The sequence below is a fragment of the Caretta caretta genome, chromosome 9, assembly GCF_965140235.1.
Source record: "Caretta caretta isolate rCarCar2 chromosome 9, rCarCar1.hap1, whole genome shotgun sequence".
Classification (NCBI taxonomy): domain Eukaryota; kingdom Metazoa; phylum Chordata; order Testudines; family Cheloniidae; genus Caretta; species Caretta caretta.
Genome location: NC_134214.1, coordinates 101,439,953 through 101,461,141, shown reverse-complemented (window position 1 = coordinate 101,461,141; position 21,189 = coordinate 101,439,953). Strand labels below are relative to the sequence as shown.

General features: G+C 40.1%; 1 protein-coding gene across 11 annotated transcripts in view; it reads right to left on the bottom strand.

Annotated features, from left to right (window-relative positions):
* The window catches only part of LRCH2 (leucine rich repeats and calponin homology domain containing 2), a 100,636-nt gene that overhangs the window by 26,105 nt on the left and 53,342 nt on the right, over nt 1–21,189 (bottom strand). For 7 of the 11 annotated variants that reach the window (XR_012670055.1, XR_012670057.1, XR_012670056.1 and 4 more), the window contains 5 exons: nt 20,730–20,807; nt 17,032–17,100; nt 12,725–12,773; nt 10,871–10,987; nt 2,061–2,105 (listed from right to left, as the gene is read on the bottom strand). Coding sequence is in view for 8 of the 11 variants with exons in the window: in XM_048863018.2 (XP_048718975.1) it covers nt 2,061–2,105; nt 10,871–10,987; nt 12,725–12,773; nt 17,032–17,100; nt 20,730–20,807 (358 nt within the window). In the remaining 3 variants the exon portion in view is untranslated. The remainder of the gene's footprint in view (nt 1–2,060; nt 2,106–10,870; nt 10,988–12,724; nt 12,774–17,031; nt 17,101–20,729; nt 20,808–21,189) is intronic. The other 4 variants (XM_048863021.2, XM_048863023.2, XM_048863024.2 and 1 more) reach the window with 1 other exon arrangement.

The window sequence follows — 21,189 nt, the reverse complement described above, 5'->3', positions numbered from 1 at the left end:
ATTTTTATTACAAATATTTGCACTGTAAAAATGATAAAAACAGTATTTTTCAATTCACCTCATACAAGTACTCTCTATATTGTGAAAGTGCAACTTACAAATGTAGATTTTTTTTTTTGGTTACATAACTGCACTCGAAAACAAAACAGTGTAAAATTTTACAGCCCACAAGTCCACTCAGTCCTACTTCTTGTTCAAGCAATCACTAAGAGAAACAAGTTTGTTTACATTTACAGAAGATAATGCTGCCCACTTCTTATTTACAATGCCACCTGAAAGTGAGAGCAGGCATTTGCATGGCACTTTTGTAGCCGGCATTGCAAGGTATCTATGTGCCAGATATGCTAAACATTCATATGCCCCTTCATGCTTTGGCCACCATTTCAGACGACTTGCTTCCATGCTGATGATGCTCGTTAAAAAAATAATGCGTTAATTAAATTTGTGACTGAACTCCATGGGGGAGAATTGTACATCTCCTGCCCTGTTTTATCTGCATTCTGCCATATATTTCATGTTCTAGCAGTCTTGGATGATGACCCAGTACATTGTTTTAAGAAAACTTTCACTGCAGATTTGACAAAATGCAAAGAAGGTACCAATGTGAGATTTCTAAAGATAGCTACAGCACTTGACCGAAGGTTTAAGAATCTGAAGTGCCTTTCAAATCTAAGAGGGATGAGATGTGAAGCATACTTTCAGAAGTCTTAAAAGAGCAACACTCTGATGTGGAAACTGCACAACCCGAACAACCGAAAAAGAAAATCAACCTTCTCCTGGTGGCATCTGACTCAGATAATGAAAATAGACATGCGTTGGTCTGCACTGCTTTGGATCATTACTGAGCAGAACCTGTCATCAGCATGGATGCATGTCTTCTGGAAGGGTGGTTGAAGCATCAAGGGACATATGAAACTTTAGTGCATCTGGCACGTAAATATCTTGCAACGCCGGCTACAACAGCGCCATGCGAACGCCTGTTCTCACTTTCAGGTGACATTGTAAACAAGTAGGCGGCAGCATTATCTCCTGCAAATGTAAACAAACTTGTCTGTGCGATTGGCTGAACAAGAAATAGGACTGAGTGGACTTGCAGGCTCTAAAGTTTTACATTGTTTTGTTTTTGAATGCAGTTTTTTTGTACATAATTCTACATTTGTAAGTTCAACTTTCATGATAAAGAGATTGCACTACAGTACTTGTAGTAGGTGAATTGAAAAATACTATTTTTTGTTTTTCATGGTGCAAATATTTGTAATAAAAAATATAAAGTGAGCACTGCACACTTTGTATTCCATGTTGTAATTGAAATCAATATTTCAAAATGTAGAAAACATCCAAAAATATTTAAATAAATGGCATTCTATTATTAACAGCATATTTGAGCACGAGCTTTCGTGAGCTACAGCTCACTTCATCATCTGATGAAGTGAGCTGTAGCTCACGAAAGCTCATGCTCAAATAAATTGGTTAGTCTCTAAGGTGCCACAAGTACTCCTTTTCTTTTTGCGAATACAGACTAACATGGCTGTTACTCTGAAACCTGTTATTATTAACAGCGTGATTAATCGTGTGATTAATCACAATTAATTTTTTTAATCTCGACAGCCCTAGTATTAGCATTTCATGCTGATAGATGCTATGGAAATAATATGGTGCAAAAAGCATAAGGAAATATTAACAGGCTTTTTGTGGAAGAGTCACTTCATCTGAAGTACCTAAGATTGTGTACAGTATATATATAGCAGTGTATATATTGCCTTTGTTTAATTTAATATCTGAACTATTACTAGTTCGGTACTATACTGGTACTAAAGTGTAAAAATCCCCCACAGGCTTCATTGTCTCATTGTTTCCTTGTGTTCCCATCTGTCTGTATGGAACTGTTGTCTCTTGCTTTATACTTAGATTGTAAGGTCTTTGGGGGCATGGACAGTCTCTTTGTTATGTTTCTACAGCACCTAGCACAGCATGATCCTGGTCCATGACTACGTTCCTAGGTGCTACAGTAATACAAACAAAAATTTTCTGAAGTATTTATCATCACTATCATGTCTCACCTCATCATTTTCATTTCCACTTGAACTCTTTCTGGAAGACTTATACTGCAAAACAGAAACAAGTTTTGTTTTTTAAACAGGAAACATGGGTTTCATTTGTATCAAATGGAATCTCTATCAGTCAAATTGCCAGATAGGCATCATTCAGTAAACGTTTTTAAACAGTGAAGGGCTCGGGGCTGGGAGTTAGCACTTTCTAGTCCTGACTGCCACTGACTCCTGACGTGATCCCAAGCAGGTCACGTTACTTACCTTTGTCCATCCACATTACTTACCTATGTAACAGGGCTGCTGCCAAGCTCGCAGTGCTGCAGAAGTAAAAACAAAAGGTTACTCACCTTGTGAAGTAACAGTGGTTCTTTGAGAGGCATGTCCCTATGGGTGCTTCACATCAGGTGCACATGCACCTCTCCAGCCCTTGATCAGAGATTTTCCATTAGCAGTGTCCATTTGGCCCGCTCATGCCCTCTATACAACCTCGTGCCACACTCTGAGGGCATATAGGACTATACAGGCAAACTGCCCTCAATTCTTCTGTATCTGAATGACTAACAAGAACAGTTTGAAGCAGAGCGGAAGGAAGGCAGTAGTGAAGCACCCATAGGGACACATATCTTGAAGAACTACAGTTACTGCATAATTACTTCTTTGAGTAGTGTCCTTATGGGTGCTCCACTTCAGGTGACACCCAAGCAGTATGCTTACTAGGAGGGAGCGAGCTTCGGAATCAAGTCCAAGACCGAAGACAGTACAGCAGAACCAAGTGCTGCATCAGATCTGATGGCGTGGACTAATGCATAGGGTTGACAAAGGTATGCACTGAAGCCCATGAAGCAGCTCTGCAGATCTCAGATGCTGGAATATTTTTGGGTAATGCTGTGGAAGTTGCTTGTGATCTTGTAGAGTTTGCTACAGTCCTTTGGGGAGGCAAAGCACCAGCTGCATCATACCAAGCACTAATACAGCCAGAAATCCATCTCAGTAGTCTCCATGAAGAGATCACGTACTTCTTTGACCTTTAAGCAATGGAGATAAAGAGTCTAGGTGATTTCCGAAATTGTTTAGTCTTATCCATATAAAAGGCCAACGTACATCAGACAAACAACATTTGAAGGGAAAGCTCCTGCTGAGATTTATGTGGTTTAGGAAAAAACACTGGTTAAGACGGAAATTCGACAGCATCTCAGGTAAGAACTTTGGGTGCAGTCACAGAGACCTTGTCCTTGAAAAATATTGTGTGGGGGTCTACCATCAAGACTCCAATTTCTCCAACCCTGAGGGCTGACGTGATATCTACTAGAAAGGCCATCTTCATAGATAAGTGAAGCAAGGAGCAGGTCGCCATAGATTAAAACGGAGGTCCCATAAGGTATCTAAGTACCCAGTTGAGATTTGAAGTCTGAGCAGGATCCTTAACCTGTGGGTAAAGATTACCCAGACCTTAATAAATCTCGATGACATTGGGTGCACAAAAACAGAAAATCCCTCGAGAGGGGAATGAACAGCTGATACTGCAGTGAGATGAACTTTAATAGAGCTAAGTGATACGCCTGATTTGTTAAATCCAGCAGATAATTGAACATGGCTGATGGAGGAGAAGTTTCAGGCAGTGATGGTGACACCAGCTGTTGAACCTCTTCCATTTCTGAAGGTAAATAATTAGCGTTAACTCCCTTTTACTGTTTAATAATATTTGTACTCCTGTCAAGAAGCTGGATTCTAATCCCATGAACCAACTAGGAGCCATGCCTGGAGATGGAGGACCTGTAGGTGGAGGTGAAGCATATGACCTGCATCCTGGGAGAGGAGTTGAGGGACCATTGGAAGCTTGAGCACCAGTTGGATACATAGGTGAAGCAGGGAAAGATACCAAACTTGTGTCGGTCAGGTCAGTACTACAAGGATAACCCTGGTCTTGTTTTGCCTGATCTTGTTCATCACTTTTAGCATTAGTAGTGTTGGAGTGAATGTGTAGAACAAGTCCTCTGTCCAAGGAAGCAGAAAGGTGTCTCCCAAAGAGAGGCGACTTAGGCCTCCTCTTCAGCAGAATAAGGGAAACTTCCTGTTGGTGGATGTGGTGAACAGATCCATCTGTGGAAATTCCCATCTCTGAAATATTCCATGAAGGATTTGGAGAGTCCAACTCCCATTCGTAGTCCTGAGAGGAGTGCCTGCTGAGCAACAGGCTTTGACATTTTGGACTCCAGGAAAGCAGCTGATATCTGAATCCGATTGGCTATACAGCAGTTCCATAATTTTATAGCTTCGGGGTACTGGGAAGGGGATATTGCTCCTTCCTGTTTACTGATATAGAACATGCAAGCAACATTATCTGTAAGTGATTCTGATTGATTTACCCTTGATAAGGCATCAGAACTCTAGAGGAATATCTTGGACTTCTTTACATTTAGCTGGAGACCCAATTCTGGAAGAGGGAGAGAGCTGTCTCGGTGGAAATTAGCACTGCTTTGTAAGACTGGATACAGGAAGACTAAAACTGCTTCTTACTGAAGATAAGCAGCCACCACCACTTGTAGTAGAAAGAAAGCCTGGGACAAGAGGCCTTGTATCAGAAGCCCAATACGAGGCCTAAGACTTCAACAAAAGTAGTGGTCAAGCCTTGCTAATATAAAGCAAAGTTAGCGGAAGTCAGGCTCTGCCTGTGTGCAGGCTCACAGAACCTGGCAAGAACAGGGCTGGTATTGCAGAAACATATACACTCCTAAGTGCTAAGCACAGGACACTCACGCAAGCACATCCCAGAAGGGTGGTACCAGAACACCCCTACACCATGTATGGTAGGAACACACTCCCCGAAGATGTTGCAAGGATACACTGACCTCCTCTTAGAGATAAGGTCAGGATGACAGTGTGATGAACAGAGATGTTTTGATTGAACCAACCTGTATAAGGTAATGTGTGGTAAACCACATCAGGGAGCAGTAACTAACGACGTCTGAGGGGCATCACACAACTTGTTTGTACTGGTGTATAAAGATTTATCTTTAGAGGGAGCGTTTTTCTCTGGCTTAGGGGGCAGTGGAAAGTCCCACCACTGATTGAGCTGGTCCATTGTCATGGGCATCCAGGTGCTAGTGTAACTGCAGACATTGATCCGGGGACCTAGGACCATGATTCATTGGCAATAAACCTGGCCATGTGCCTTCGCTACTAAACCAAGTCTTGTGGTCTTATTGAGCAGTTCTATCTAGGTCTGCTGTGTCCACTATCTGCGCAGAGCTGGGACAGCACCCTGAAAGAACACACACATGCAGCCAAGATCTGACAATACCACTAAAAGCTTTAAGAACACCTCTGGGGCTGAAGAGAGGTCAAAAGGAAGTACTCGATATTGAAAATGATCCTGGCCCATGACACCGGAGTGCAGGTATTTCCTGTGTATGGGATGTATCACTGTTTGAACCAGTGCTTGCCAATACTAACAATGTCTCCACAGGTGAACAGGAAGAAGGACTGAAGGGTAACTGTGAGGGAATTCCTGCTGCCCCTGTGGTGCATGATGAAGGATGCAAGTAGTGTGCCATGTGAAAGGGAGGATTAAATACTAATAGGGCCAGTCGACTAATCCTAGATAGCTTAAAGGATCTGCCACACTCTGTATCCACCTCATTGGATATAACAAAATACCTGGGTTAAGAATTCATCAGCCTGTTAAGGGTACCAAAAATAAAGGAATTGAAGAAAAGTTGTTGGAGAGCAGTGCCAGCATTGGCCATTACCACATAGGGAACTGTAACCAATCTCCTAGATGGCCGGGTCCACCCAGCCCTTATGGAAGTCGTGGGACCCCATCTCCCCATTACTCCTTCATAAGAATGGGGAAACAAAGAATCAATGAGAGTCCAAAGACTGGCTTGGACAGGTCATAGCATAATGTTCAGTTTCCTAGTGACTCTGGGAATCCCTCACTCACAATGAGCTAGAATGGTGACCTCCATTCTGTATGGAGGAGAGTATGGAGGAGAGGTCATGTTACTAAAATAAAAGGCATTGCATATTCCGAGGTCGCTGGGAAAACGTTGTACACTAGTGAATGTTGCACCCACTCTAATAAGGAAAGTCTATGTATATGCTCTTATAATGTTCTGACAAATCTGTCTAGGTTCAAAGTGGCCGTCACAGAGAAACTAGGTATCCTGCAGGTCAAACGCCGAAAACCATTAAATTATTAAGGGCAGAATTCAATTGCCTTAATTATGAAACCATTCTTTCTGCAGTCTTCTGCCTCACTCACTACACACCTCTAAACTTCTGGAACAAATGAAGCCTGGGACTACAGACAATAGCTTCCTTTACTAGACAATCCTGGTTCATCCCCATGGGGACCATCCTATGCACTGAATGAGGAATGGGTCATATGAGGAAACAGAAGACTGCATCCCTGTTCTTAGCTCAGGCACTCAGACCTAGACCCAGCACAGTCTGCAGCAACCCATAATTGCAATTGCAGGGAAACTCCTGCTCAGCCCTGGGCTGGAGCATGCCCAGTGCAGAGATCACCTTTGGAGCTTCTCGCTGCTAAAATTTAAGATGTCTCTACTGAGCATGTGTGAACTGCAATTTTTCAAAGGCTTATAATTTGGCCAAATTTGGGTAGATTTTCAAGGGGACAGCAAAAGGCACATCCTGGACACAAAGGCCACCATCCTGTCAAATGTCAAGTCCCTATTCCAGAGCAGGAGCACTAGAGATTTTTTAAAGAAAGGGTCACCAGAATTTTATAACATGGGCAAAGCAACGTTCTTTGAAATGATAAACATTTTAGTTACAATTAAAAAAAAACACACACCCCCTCCCCCACACACACACACCAGTTTACGGAAGACACCCGGCATGGAAAATTACAGCCTGACCGTTAAAAATTTGGCCCAAGTTATAAGCTACTGAAAACAGGGTCTTATAATAGCAATGGTAGAGCAACCTTAATAGCAGCATTTCCAGCCCCACCCAAGAGCTATATCAATTTGAGCTGAAGTTTTCCCATGTTAGGTGTCTACCTCAGTCTGATATATACTAATATTAATTTCAGCTATAAATGGTTCTAATTTGCAGAAGTGTTCAGCACACACAGCTGCAACTGAAGTCAACTGGAACTATACTTTGAACATATATAGTCCTATCAAAGTACAAAGTATGCTGAAAAATCAGAACCTCGGTGTTTTAAGTTGGGCACCCAAAATTAGATGAGATGACAATTTTGGCTTTAATCTCTCTATGCTTAAATCCCCCAACTGTAAAATTAGAATAATAATACCACCTAACCTCTCAGGCATATTGTGAAGCTAAATTCAATCAAGTTTGAGAAACACTCACATACTATGACGACAGAATCACAGGAAACACCCAACAGAAAATTAATTATTTTGTATTGGACCTGGGTTTGAATGGTGTACATTAAATGAGATCTGAGGCCACACTGAAAGCACAAAACAAAAAGAAATATTGACTAACTATTCACTGTATGTTTTATTCTATTAAAAATTTTTCTCAATATAATTTTTGCAATTTTGATGGTCATTTCAGCTACGGGCCATACAAACGGTTAAACCTGCCAAAAAGCAAATGTGAATGGAAAGCAAAAAAAAAGTACATGAAGAAATAATCCTACAATTGCAAAATACCAAACTAGGAAGTTCTGTGTGCAACTAGTGCCTTGAAAAAGCCAGATTCCATTCACATAGGTAGCGGACCACACAGAAAGAAGATGAGTAAGATCAATGAGGTATCTCCACAACACCATCTTCTCAGAGAGATGGTGTTCAGTAGCCATATACTACTACAGTCATCGTAGTTTTCACAGCCACAATCACTTTACAGATGACACCACAATGGCTGAGCAAATAAAAATCTTTTCTGAGGAGGCCACTGATTTAACCATGCAAAGAATTCTATCCAGAATGACAATGTGATGGTTAGTTACGAAATGCAGAAATGTATAGCCAGGATGTGTTGCAGTGAGAAAGAAAAGCCCTTTTCACTCTTGACAGTAATGCCAACATGAGATCTCATATGAGACATATGACGGAAAGCACATCCCTATGTGCAGTGATGTAAACCAAAGCACTACGAGGCTCTACTCAGGTAACATATTGCACAGCAGCCCACCAGAACAAAACAGTTCAGAACGCTGAACTCCACAGTTCAATAAGTATCGACAAGCATATAGGCATAGCTGTCACCTGCCATACTCTCATTCTTCAGAGCGCACACACACACTGAAAATGTAAAAAGGCATCAGGAAATCAAGTATACAGAATGGAATCAACTACATGTGCACAGAAGAACAGGACAAAATGGGCACAGACCACTGTATGGAAGTATGATGCTATATAAGTTAAGCACAAATTCAAAGGCGACACACACCTACACGGCTGACCTAGCTTTTTCTGGTGCAACGGGATAAGACAGGGTGGATTAACAGGCTACATATTGACAAGGCTTTTAGGTGTAGACAAGGCTTTAGTCTAAACACCACAAGGAGATGAGTTCTGATTCTCAGACAGTTCCCTACCCTTATTGTTCTCAATGTATTATGTGAGGGTAATGTTGTGTGTGTATATATACACATATACACACATATATATACACACACACACACACACACATATATATTATATATACTGCCGTTAGTTTGGGTACATTTTTCATACTCTGTGATGTGTCCTACTGCAAACTGATATGCCCTTCCAGCTTGACTGTGAATAACTAGTCTCTGGAAATGATTTTCCAACCAGTTATGAACCTTGTAATAGCTCCATTATCTTATAACCTTATAATAGCTCCATCAAGACTGTATTTCCCTAGTTTATGTATATTGTATTTTTTCTTTAATATTTCCCTAGTTTATGTGTATTTCCCTAGCATGGCTTCATTTACTGGGAGAGCAACCCAACCAGAGCCTGCCGACTGCGGGATACTCAGGAACGTATGCTGAAAATCCTGGACTTCTTCTAAGGAGATTTTGAGCTGTTCTACCTCTCTCCTTAACAGCTCCTGGAACAGTCTATGATTGTCCAGTGGAGAGGGAGAGGCTGGGGCATCCACCTCATCAAGAGCAAAGGACAATATCCCTGTCAGAACCAGTGGTACCAATGGATCCTGCTGATCTTCCCCTTCTTCCACGGACAGGGGTGGGGAGGGATCTCCCCTCCTAGAAGGTCTAGGAGAGGATCTGCTTTTATGTTTGAGCGCACCCCTTACTCTCATCAGGGGGCCCAGCCAAAGAGTCCTTACCTGTCCCCCTCTCTGCTCCAGAGAGTCACATATAGTACTAGGGGACACACTCGTTGCCAATTCTGGATGATGTACCGGGAGGTCTCCCCAGTCTGGGCCTGACTGGAGCCTTGCTGTACTCCATAAGGTGCTTCCGAAGCCAAAGATATCGCAGAAAAGCACAGCAGATATTGCATTTAATGGAGATATGAGCTTCTCCGAGGCAGTAGAGGCAGTAATGGTTATCGTTGCTGGCCAAAAAAGGAGCAAGGGGAGGAGACATGGTTTTTGAAACCTGGTATCCTAGGCATAATCTAAGTCCCATGCTGGGAGATTGGAAAGATTATAACGAAGTATCAGCTCTGGACATTGGAGGATTCTGCCTCAGGCCATGCGGTGCTAAGAAAGAGGCGGTCTGTCAGCCTCACCCCTTATATCCTCAGCGTGGAGCACAGGGGCACAGGTGTGGACTGACGGACACTATTTGCAATAATTCTCCGGTTTCAGGAGGATGGAGCACATATGTATTCACAGTTGAATATACAGAGGCACCGGCACTCAAAGAAGAAATGTGCTATTGGATTCAGTTTATTTAGACCTGCTGTCACACTGGTAAAGTGGTCACACCTTTACAGCTAGTAGGGCTAATCTGAAACTTCTCAAAAAACACCACAACTATCTCCAGAAGTTGGGGGGGAAAACTGACGCCTGCTCTGTTGCCTGTGATCTTGTGCCTGTTTTGCATCATGCAGACACTGACATCTTGTGACCGTTCGTGCACATTGCAAACAAAGGGAAACAATTTCAGAGTATTTCCTCTCTCTCACCCTCACGTTAGAGCAGTAAGACAGTTACTAAATCAACCAGGTAAGGATGATATTAGCATACTGTACTAGGATATGGCAACTGATTTAAGATGTACTATACATCTTTCTCAGACTCTGCAAAAATACCAAATTGAGCATAAACATTTGTTTAAAATAGTTTTGAATATTTTTTTGTGGGGGTTTTAAGCCTGAGGCGCGGGGAAGAGGAGAAGAAATGATGGATGTTTGGAAGGATTCTAGGTTAGGTTTTATTCTCTGCCTTCAGAACACAGATTTAAGTTTACATTTTCTGTTGAAGGTAAGAGGAATAATAAGCATTTCCTCACTCAGCCAAATGTTTCCAGTTTTCCTGCACTCTCAAATTGTCCTGGAAGCATATGTATTAATCTAACAGGATTGAACCAAAAGGAGAATATAGCTCACATGCAAGTTAGAAGAGAAAGCCCCTTCATTTAGTTACCCAAGAAACCCACCTGTGTATCTTGCAAATGAGAAATAAAGCCCATAGTATTTTAATATTTCATGCTAAAACACAGTATTTCAAAATAGTGTTTGTTAATATGTATTTAATTAGATGATACACACACATTTACTTCTATAAATTGCAGCAGAGCATGAACCAGAAGATAAATTTATCAGTTTGTATCACACCAGTCTGGTGACAATTAAGCTAAATACATTGTCTTCCTAGAAACATCAGTTCTTCAAAGAGCAAAAAGAGCAGCAAATGAAAAAATAAGGATATAATACCTTGAAATATTCCTTTCTAACTTGTTTGCTCCTTCTCCTCTCTTCATTCTGCCAGATAACAGGCTGTGTTTCTGGCCAGTGCTGCTCATCTGTCAAATCCTTTTGATTTTCTAGTGGCTGCAAATTTCAACAATGGTTTTAGACAGCAAGGATTTAAACATTAAGCATTAGCATGGATTATGAGGACACTGAAATTATATTACAGAGGTAAATTTGAACAGAAAAGTTGGTTTAACTAAAAATACTATTTTTCTTGGGCCTTGTTTGCCTCTGTTACACTTCAATTTTGCAGCACTGTAATTTCACCAATCTCTGGTACAGGTCACTTCTACAAACAGCACTTCTTACATTTCAAGATTCTAAAATAAGTTATATATGGGAGAGGGTATAAGTTTAACGATGGCCTTAAATTGTTACTTAATCATTTTTTAAACCACAGCTTTCTTCATTATCCATGCTGGGCCTGATTTTCACAAATTAGACATGTGCTGAAATTGTATACACTTACCACTAATAGGCATGCAAATAGAAAGGTAGACTTGTGACCAGCTATTCATGTGTGATTACCGTATTTGAGCACGCAGCGAGTCACTAGTGCACGCAAATGGAGGTGTGTGTAATTTTACACATCAGGTCAGTTATCCACTGATATTCTTTTTTTAAAAAGCATTTTCTTGGGACTTTGACCTACAGTGAAATTTATGCAATAGATGGCACTATACAAATATCCATCTTTACAACAAGTAAATTAATATAATAATTTGATGGAGACAATAAAAGGCTTATTCATAAAAGATCAGTGAATTTAAATAATTAAATGTTTTCATATCCACTAAATATAAAGGAAGATGATTCAAAAGGAAATATTTACCTACAAGGACAATGTATATAAATCAATCTGCATTTCTAAAGCTGTTTTTGTATTACCACCTAAAGGCACCATAAAATGAATGTAAAACAAACACTGAATTAAAATCTACAACCAAACATTTTGAGTTTGATCACAAACATTTCACAGCACTTTGATGTGTTTCCTACTTAGGCATAAAAACAACAAGAGATCTATAACAGGGGTGGCCAACCTGAGCCTGAGAAGGAGCCAGAATTTACCAGGCTACGTTGCCAAAGAGCCACAGTAATATGTCAGCAGCCCCCCTCAGCCCTCCCCACCCCCACCCCCAGCACCACCCACCCCCTGGCAGCCCTCCCCACACCTCCCAATCAGCTGTTTCATGGCATGCAGGAGGCTGGGCTTGAGGGCGGGGAGAGGAGAGAGGGGCAAGGGCATGGCAGGCTCAGGGAAGGGGTGGAGTGGGGGCAGGGTCTGTGGCAGAGCCAGATTGTGAGCAGTGAGCACCCCCTGGCACATTGGAAAGTTGGCATCTGTAGCTCCTAGCCCCGGAGTCGGTGCCTAGACAAGGAGCCGCATTTTAACTTCTGAAGAGCCGCATGTGGCTCTGGAGCCACAGGTTGCCCATCCCTGATCTGCAACGTAAGGACTATTTAAAAACTGAGAAAACAGAAAACCTGATACACACAACGCAAAGAAATTATAGAAGAATAAAGTAGGGCAAAATTAAGACCCATAATGCCTTAGAAGCAGTACAAAGATCTTAAATTAATATAAGTGTTATTTGGAGAAAAAAATGAAGCTTGCATTATTAAAAGGGACATTTTTAGATTACCTTTACATTTGCAACCACAATTATGTACATACATTTACTGGTATCTGCAAACAAATACATATCTGAACACAAACACTATGCAAGTTATGCTACACCACTAGTACATCCGTGGGTAAAATGATTATCAAGGGCTAATAAGGGTTCTTCAGTTTTACATGCACATATTTACCTGCCATCTGTAAGGAGACACTGGAGAATTTATTTCATCTGTTGAGACACTTAAAAAAACACCACTATTTGAATATGTATTTTCTTAGTTTTACTATGTTACTACTTTTTACACATTAATAGCAAGACTTCCAAAATATTTTATACTAATATAGAAATTTGATATTTTAAGAGGATTTGTTGAGGTCAGAATGCAGTGTTAAAAATACACATTGTTATCAACACTGTTTTGATGTTTTGTGTGTTGCCTAACAATTTTATAACCAATATTGTCAAAAGTAATTTTATGAGCATTTGATTAAAATGTAATGAAATCTGAGATTTTTGCTTCCAGATCCATTTCAAGCTCCTTTATAGTTTTAGCATGCTATGCTTACCATTTTCAAAGTTTATTTCCAATACATACGATAACTGGATAACATTGATCTTTAAATTACTACTTGTGGAATTCCATTACTTCCTTTCTTCAAGAACCAGACACACACTTTATTGAAAATTAACAGTAAAAATAAAGTCTGTTCTAATGCCATTTTAAAAGGGCACTTTCAGTTTAAGCACACAAGTGTTTTTTGTTTGTTTTTTTACATTGAATATTAAGTACATCTAAGATCACTACAACTGAAAGTTCAGAGTAACAATTTCTCTATCGTTTCCAGAGTTTTTACTTTGTGACTGCACCAGCCCTGTATATAGCCAGTTTCACTGTTTGCCCTGTATGGTCAGTTTTCGTGTGTGGGTCTTTCACACAGCAACAGGGCAGAGAAACATTTTAGAAGAGAGGAAAATTAAATTGTAGAACCTCAAAAGTTCACAGGGGCACTAACGGGTGGATATAGTACTTGAAATTCCCAGGGGCTGTAGTGTGGCTCAGAAGTGGACAACTGGATTATGATGTTGTGTCATACAATACGACATCACTGAATACAACACAATAGAAAGTGAAGGATAAAAAAGCAGCAAATCATTTCTGATGACAAGGTGCTATTTCTGAAATAACTGCAGTAGCTTCAAAGTTGCTATATGCTCTGCCAAGACTTTTAACAGGTAGATTTAAAAATAGACATAAGATATATGATCTTTCTACAGTACTGTTCCGGGAAGCAAAACTATAAATGTCGCAGGCAAATGCAAGTTGCAGTTTGGGAAACAGGCTGCAAAATTTCTGCTGTGGGCCATTATAGGTTCAGTTAAAATCCTAATTTTTAGGATAATTGCATTAGAAAATCTAAGGAGTAAAAACAGTAATGCACATAAACAATGAACCAGAAACAACCCTGTGATGGAGTGTTCACCCAATGAAAGGCCTGGGAGGGTTAAGATGGCTAAGTGAGCCAATTAAGTGCCCAGGCTGCACCTGGAGGAGACAGGGAGCTCAGCTGGGCAGGAACAGGTGGGGCCTATATAATCCAGGAAGTTGGCAACAGAGGGGACTGCATGGAAGTAGTTTGTAGTGACTCCCTGCGTGAAGGGAGGTGTGGTTTGGACTATAGAGGATAGCCCAAAGTCACGCCCTGGGAAGAGGGAATTGGGAGGCTGACAAACCTGGGCGGGGGGAAGCTTAGAAGGTAGGACAGGCTCAGGGGGAAAGCAGCAAGGTATGGGATAGGTCAAACCTTGGCTGCCGATGACAGGGCCCCTGAGCCAGGACCCGGAGTAAAGAGCACACCCAGGTCCCCCTACCAGCCACTGATGAAGTGGCACCAGCAGGGCAGTAAGCAAGAAAACTGCCTGAACCCATTTGTCAAGAGGGACTTTGATAACCCAGAAGCGGGGGAAAACAAGTATGGTCAACTGGCTGGAGGGGCGAGTCATGAAGAGGAGGCTGCGGTTCCTGGAGTGAGAGGGGTCCACAGGGTGAGAGGACAAAGGAAGAGACACCACCAGGGGAGGGAACAAGGCCTGGCTGGACCTAATTCCCAGGATGGCAAGCAGGTGACTGAACCCTGTAAGAACTCATTTTTGGTTTATACATGGATAATGTACCTTTTTCAAAAGGTACAATATACGTTAAGATGCTTGGAACCAGTCCTGTGTGAGATATATCATACTCAATTTTTAAATCACTTAGATATGTATTTATCATTTATAGACCTATTCACCAAGGAAATCCAATCTGAATAGAAAGCACTGAAAAACAATTATATTTAGAGAAAATGTTACTGGTATAGCTATTTCGTTTCTGCCTTTCCATTTATTACTGCAAACATTTAATAGGAAACAAAGATCCTGTTTTTAAGTTCCATCTACTTGCATTGATTATTCCTTCCTTGAAGTAAACCCTGTTAGTTACAGACTAGGTTACTGAGGAGAGGGTTATGTTTTCACAGACTCTGGGGCTCCAATTTTCCTGTTAAAAACGGTTCCCTCTGACATTACAAGGAAAGTTTGTCTCTGACAAATTTGTTTGTTAGAAATAGAATATCTATTGGTCCTCTGCCTAGGACTGGTTCAAACACAGACAAAAAGATGCTAGTTAAAATCTACCTTATGAAGAGGGCCTTCCCCCCATGATTGCTCCTGAATATACCAAGTAATTGTGCTCTCCCCTGCCCAGTAACTGGGTTTAGGATTTGGCATTATTCACTGATATGATTTGCAGAGTAGCTTTTCCACTCCTGATGCTTCTGACTATTTACAGTTGGGAAATGTATATTAGCAGCTGCAAACAGCAAAAACCTCCATTAAAGAACACTAGCAAACCAACAGTATCCCTACAAAAAACAAACAAAATTTAGGATTAAAAAAAGGCTTGCTTTCAGTTTACTGCTCAACATTAATTCCTAAATAACTTGGAAATGCACTGTTTACACCATCTAGAAATGTTTTTAACTTAAACTGTTAGTAATTTTAAACACCAAAACTAATTTTTCAAGTTCTACTTAAATGTTCAAAGTGAGAAATTCCACACCTACCCCCAAGTTATTCCCACTATAGATAAGAAACTAACCTGACTATATTTCAAAGAATAAAAATGGTAAATTAAACTCAATGGCTGCGAGAGCTTTCCATTAGGGACATGCCAAAATTAAACAAAACTGACATCCAAGGGACACAGTCAACTTGCATTCTTTTAAAATTGGCAAATTAAAATGAATTCTTTTGACAGGGCACCCTTTCAAAGACAGCATTCTGAGTTTTTTCTTTAAAATGCCTTATAAAAATTTTACCTATTATCTGTTCCTCTCAACCCGAAAGAAACTGACAAACTGACTAAAAAAGGGCAGTGAAACTGACTACACACACAGCCTGACAAATGTGCCAAGGAAACAAAGCGTTAAAGCTATTTTCACTGACTTCTGTCAGAATAATCTTGGATGTTACTACAAAATATAGGCGGCACATACCATTCACAGGAAGAAAAAGTGGAAGATAAATATGCAATTCATTCCCCAGTATTTCAAACATGCATTATCTGACGAACTGGTGTAAGCTTTTAATTATATAGAACAAAATTCTTCAGTTTATAACTGAACTTCAGCCACGGAATCTGAGGAACCCAAACCATATGAATGTTAGATATTCGGTAAGATACTAGAATTCAATTCAGCTCCAATGGTGCAGGGAGGTGCAAACCAAGGGACCAAGAGGAGAGAAAAATCAAGCCTGGGAAGAGCAGGCCTCTCTGCTAGCTGCTGAACCCCCAAGTTTTCCATTGGATCAGCTCCTCAACCAGACTCTCAGCTGTGAGAACCTTACTCTGCACAATCCCTCACCCCCCTCGTATTGGTTTTCTGCTGCTGGAGACTGAGAGTCAGATGGTGGTATTAGCAGACACCAAGAAAATCTGGCCTTTGTTTCCTAAAAAAAACCACACCCCTTTATCAACACTGGTATAAGTAAAGTTTGGGTCTCTCATCACAAAAGGCAGTTAAGGTCACCCAGTAGAGTAGTGATCCAGCAAAGGGCACACAGCCATCCAGAGTACTTATTTTATGAACTCATGGCTGAAAGAATAAGAACTTTCTGATAATCATGTACAACAGTGTGAAAAAAACAGACCGACAGCAAAATACATTGCTGTAAAATGTCTTAATGATCATGTTATACCAGAATTAAACAAAACCCCAGCACACTTAAAAAGTGCTCTGGTATTATTATTCCAACAGTTTTCTTTCACATCCAAATTCTGTCACTGGAAGGAGTGTGAGGCTCCCACAAAAGTCAACAAGAGTTATTCACGAACATTCAAGGGCAGAATTCAGTCCTCATTGTTCACTGATCCTTCATCCCTACCCTGTATAAAATGACCACCACAAAAAAGATCTTATTTCAGTACTATGAAAGAAAGCAATAAAAATTTCTTAATACCTTTTTTCAGATTCCACGGTCTGCTTTGGCCTGTTTCTTGTGTTTACTGAGGTCGAATGATTAAGAAGCCTACAAAGAAAACACACACTTATCTGACAGCTCTCTTGTTAGCAACCTCTTTAAAGCATACAGCACCTTCTCCATTAAACGCTTCCCTACAAAATAAACACTCTGAATATTTAAGTGGCATATTTTACATAGAAACTGAATGTGCCTATATAAAGAAAACCCAGAGCCCAGTCATACTTCCACTGAAGTCAACAGCAGAGTTTCCAACTTCTATGCTCTCTCAAGTCTTGCAATAGTAGGTATTTCTTTAAAAAACAAAACCAAACCAAAACCCAACTCTTTACGATCTCAGAAAAAGCTAGGTCTCCTTCCTCATTTTTTACACAAGAGGCCACCACATCAACTGTTCTCATTGGGTTTAAAGCCAGCCAGCCAGCCTTCAGCTTCGAGGCCCAGTCACTATTCACCAAAGTGGCAAAGACAGGACACAGTGGGACATGGGAATGAAGAGTGGGAGCGGTCAGGAAGAACGTACAGATGGCTAGTGAGGCACAGCATAGAGAACAGGGGAAATGTAAAAACAAACGGGAGACTGGGAGTGGGGTTTTGAGCAGGAGACTGCGGGAAAGGCTGAGAGAATTGGGGGGAGGGCAGGAGAGTCAGAACAATGATGGGGAGAATGGTGATGAATAAAATGGCGATTACCCTCCTCAATCCTGGAATGGGCAACTGAAGTCACCCTCAAAACAGCTGGTGGTCTATGCCTACATGTGCTTTAGGGGCAGATTATTACCCTGAAACAATCACACACAGGGTAGAAGGAGATGGGGCTGCCCCCCTTAAAGGATTAAAAAGACAGAAAGCAAACCAATAAACAGAGCAATTTTTTTTAACTGAACGATTTTCAAGCAAGTCTCATGCTATTTTGGGGTTGGACTCGGGATTTTTGAATTCTTAGAACAGAAAATATTGCACTGTAATACTCCATCGATTTCATGGTGAGCAGGACTGAGAACAAAGCGTACTCTTAAATTACACAAAAACCTAGAACTCAGTCATAATGATGATTATGATAATAATGATAATAAAAACAACTATGTACGAGAAGGATAAACAGTAAAATTGGAAAAGTGAAACAGACACCTACATTTTAAGTCACAGATCAATCACTCTCTTACAACTGTCTTTAGTACCAGTGAATTAATTTTAACTGACTTGTATCACAGGCTTTCATTCACCCTCATCATAGGTGGCTCAGCTTAATGGTACTACAAATACTTTTCAATGACAGGGTAAGTGTTGTATTGTGTTGTGACTATGCAAATCTCATTTAACTCGATAAAGTCATGCAGACTGAATTCAAACTGGAAAATTTACTCCCTCCAGTCCACATTCCTGATATTCAATCTTTAAGGACTGAATATTTTGGGGTGTTTTGAGGTAGGAAAAAGAAATTCTAATTCTCCAGAACAAATACTTACATAAGGATGCAATGTTTGTGCTATATGATATAGCAAATACTGTAAAATAATGAAACCATTTTAGGATCATTAGTTTTCAGGAAATTATTCCACTGAAGTCAGTGGACAATTTAGAGTATACCGATGGCAAGATAAGACCCTTGGAATAAAATGAAAGATTAAAAAAATGGAATAATTTGAATCACTTAATAACTTTGATGCCACGACTGAAACTGTCACTGTAGATAAAATGATTTCATGTAAGTAAGACACGCAGTTTTAGAAATAAGCCATTTGACATATTAAATACTAACAATGTGCGCATTTTTGCTGGTTGAAGCTATTTCCATTAATGATGTAAGTCATTGATGCTTCCAATTATTAAAAACCAAGACATTTATATGGATGTTCAAATATATTTTGAATACTCTACTTCCTAAAAATAAATTCAGATCTCTTTTTCTAGTATTGAAAATAGTCTGGAACAGTATACTCAAAAATGAACTCAGAGTAAATGTACTGGTAAGTAATAGCAAGTTCAGTATCTCTCAGATTAGTGGTTAGATGTTTGACTAGTCAGGGCCTTTTGAATTTCCTGTGAGACTGAATGACAGAGCTAAATGGATTTTTGCAGCTTCACTGGGAAAATGTTGTCTACAGCCTGTTTATAAAATGCATGGAAGTTAATTAATCTATATTTACTAAGTTTCCAAACCCAACAGTTCAAGGTAAAATTCTCTGAACTGGAGAAAGTCATTCATTCCAAACATTGCTGCCCTGCCCCCCCGAGATCATTATATTTTTCTCAAAAAACAAACCAGCCACCAGACATTAGAAAGCTTTGTAACTCCAAAACTAAGATTCCAGTTTATAAAAAAAAGCCAACAAACTGCAGGGCGTATGCAAAATGAATGCGTCAAGTCACCCACAAATTCTTAACTCATGTTATTCTCAGAGTGATGCTACCAGGACAGATTCCACCATTTCCATCCACATCACATCTCTTCACACTCAACCCTCGCTCTTTATAATACATAACAATCAGTAGTTGAAGGGAATCTGGCCTTATTTATCACTAGAAGAGTACTTCAGTATTTCTTTGCAAGACATATAGCATGAGTACCATCGTTTTCTCCTGTTTAAAAAGATCTCATGTCCCGAGAATTACACAAATTTTGCTGTACACCGAATTAGTGTATACAATGTCCACCTGACCAACATCATGAAGTTTAGTTATTGCATGGTAAATGAAAATCACTCAGATTTTCAGTCTCCCATTGACAGACATTACAAGTACAGCATCTTCTCCAAACTTCAGATTAGAAGGGATGATGGGGGCCTGACGTTACCTGTGCTCACTTCCCAAAGTTTAATAGGTTTTGTTTTTAAATAATGTGGAATCTTCACTTGGCATTAGTAGGCTCTCTAATACACTACATTCTTAAGAGTTCTCAAGAGTTTTCCAAGTCAAATGAAATCTTAACTGGATGTTAAAAGATTACTGCCTGGAAGTCCCCTTAGATTAAAATACTCAAAAATTGCTCAGTGACAGGAGTCACTGCAGAATATGCCAGGTGTACAGGAACTTGGTGGGCCTTGCAAGTGGGGTAAGGAATTCAGATGGACTCAAAAATCAATAGGCAGAAGGACCCCATTCCTTTGAAGGCAGTATCTCATCTTTACATATGGCTCTTCCTTTCATATCCCAATATTGAAATTCTTGTACCCCATGTGGCTTTTACTGGTTGCCCACTCCCTCCATCTTGAACTTTGCAGAAAATTGTTATCTAGGGCAAGATATAATACTTGAAATTTCAGGTTGGTTGCTTAGGTCTGGTGAAGTCAGTTGTGGTGACTGAAAAAAAAAAGTCAAACTTATAATTGGAAGTTACCTCTGCATAGCTAATGTTAAACTACCTAATGTTCTGAAATACAAACACACTTCCTCTTGAAGAAAGAAAAGGAGTACTTGTGGCACCTTAGAGACTAACAAATTTATTTGAGCATAAGCTTTTGCGAGCTACAGCTCACTTCATCGGATGCATTCCTCTTGGACAATATTGAATGTGTTCATAACAATTTAGTTTGTGATCAATTTTTTGGCCATTAAATATCCTATACTAATTCACTCGGTTACTTTGTTCTATTTTCCATAAGCCAAGCCTTGATAATGTTGCTCTTGTCTAAAATGTGATCTTCAGAGTTTTAAGCTCCACAAACACTAGATACCTGGATGCACGTCCTGCCGCCCTCGTCCTCTGGAAGAGTTTTTCACTGAATGAAGTTCTATAGCTTAATGGTCTCCGTCTGTATTCACATTTCATGTACACCAAACCCAGAGATGGAAGAAGGAAACAGGAGAAGTTGATGGGAGAGGACAGGGAAGTCATTAGTATAGCAAGCAGAAAAGAAAAAAAGAGGATAGATTTCACAGGATTAAAAGAAAACATGCTAAATGATCAGAGTTAAGGTTAATAAGAAATTATTAGGATGCACAAATTTTAGAGGAGTCCTTGTGATCAGGTCAAAATTGCACAATGTAAACATTTACAAAGTTGTAGATTCAAAAGCAGAAATATTTCAACTGTTAATCTCTAATTCTAATTCTTATTCCTGTCACTACAGGGAATTATACATTCACAAAAAATTATGGGCCAAAATCAGGGCTGACTTACATCTTGCTATATTT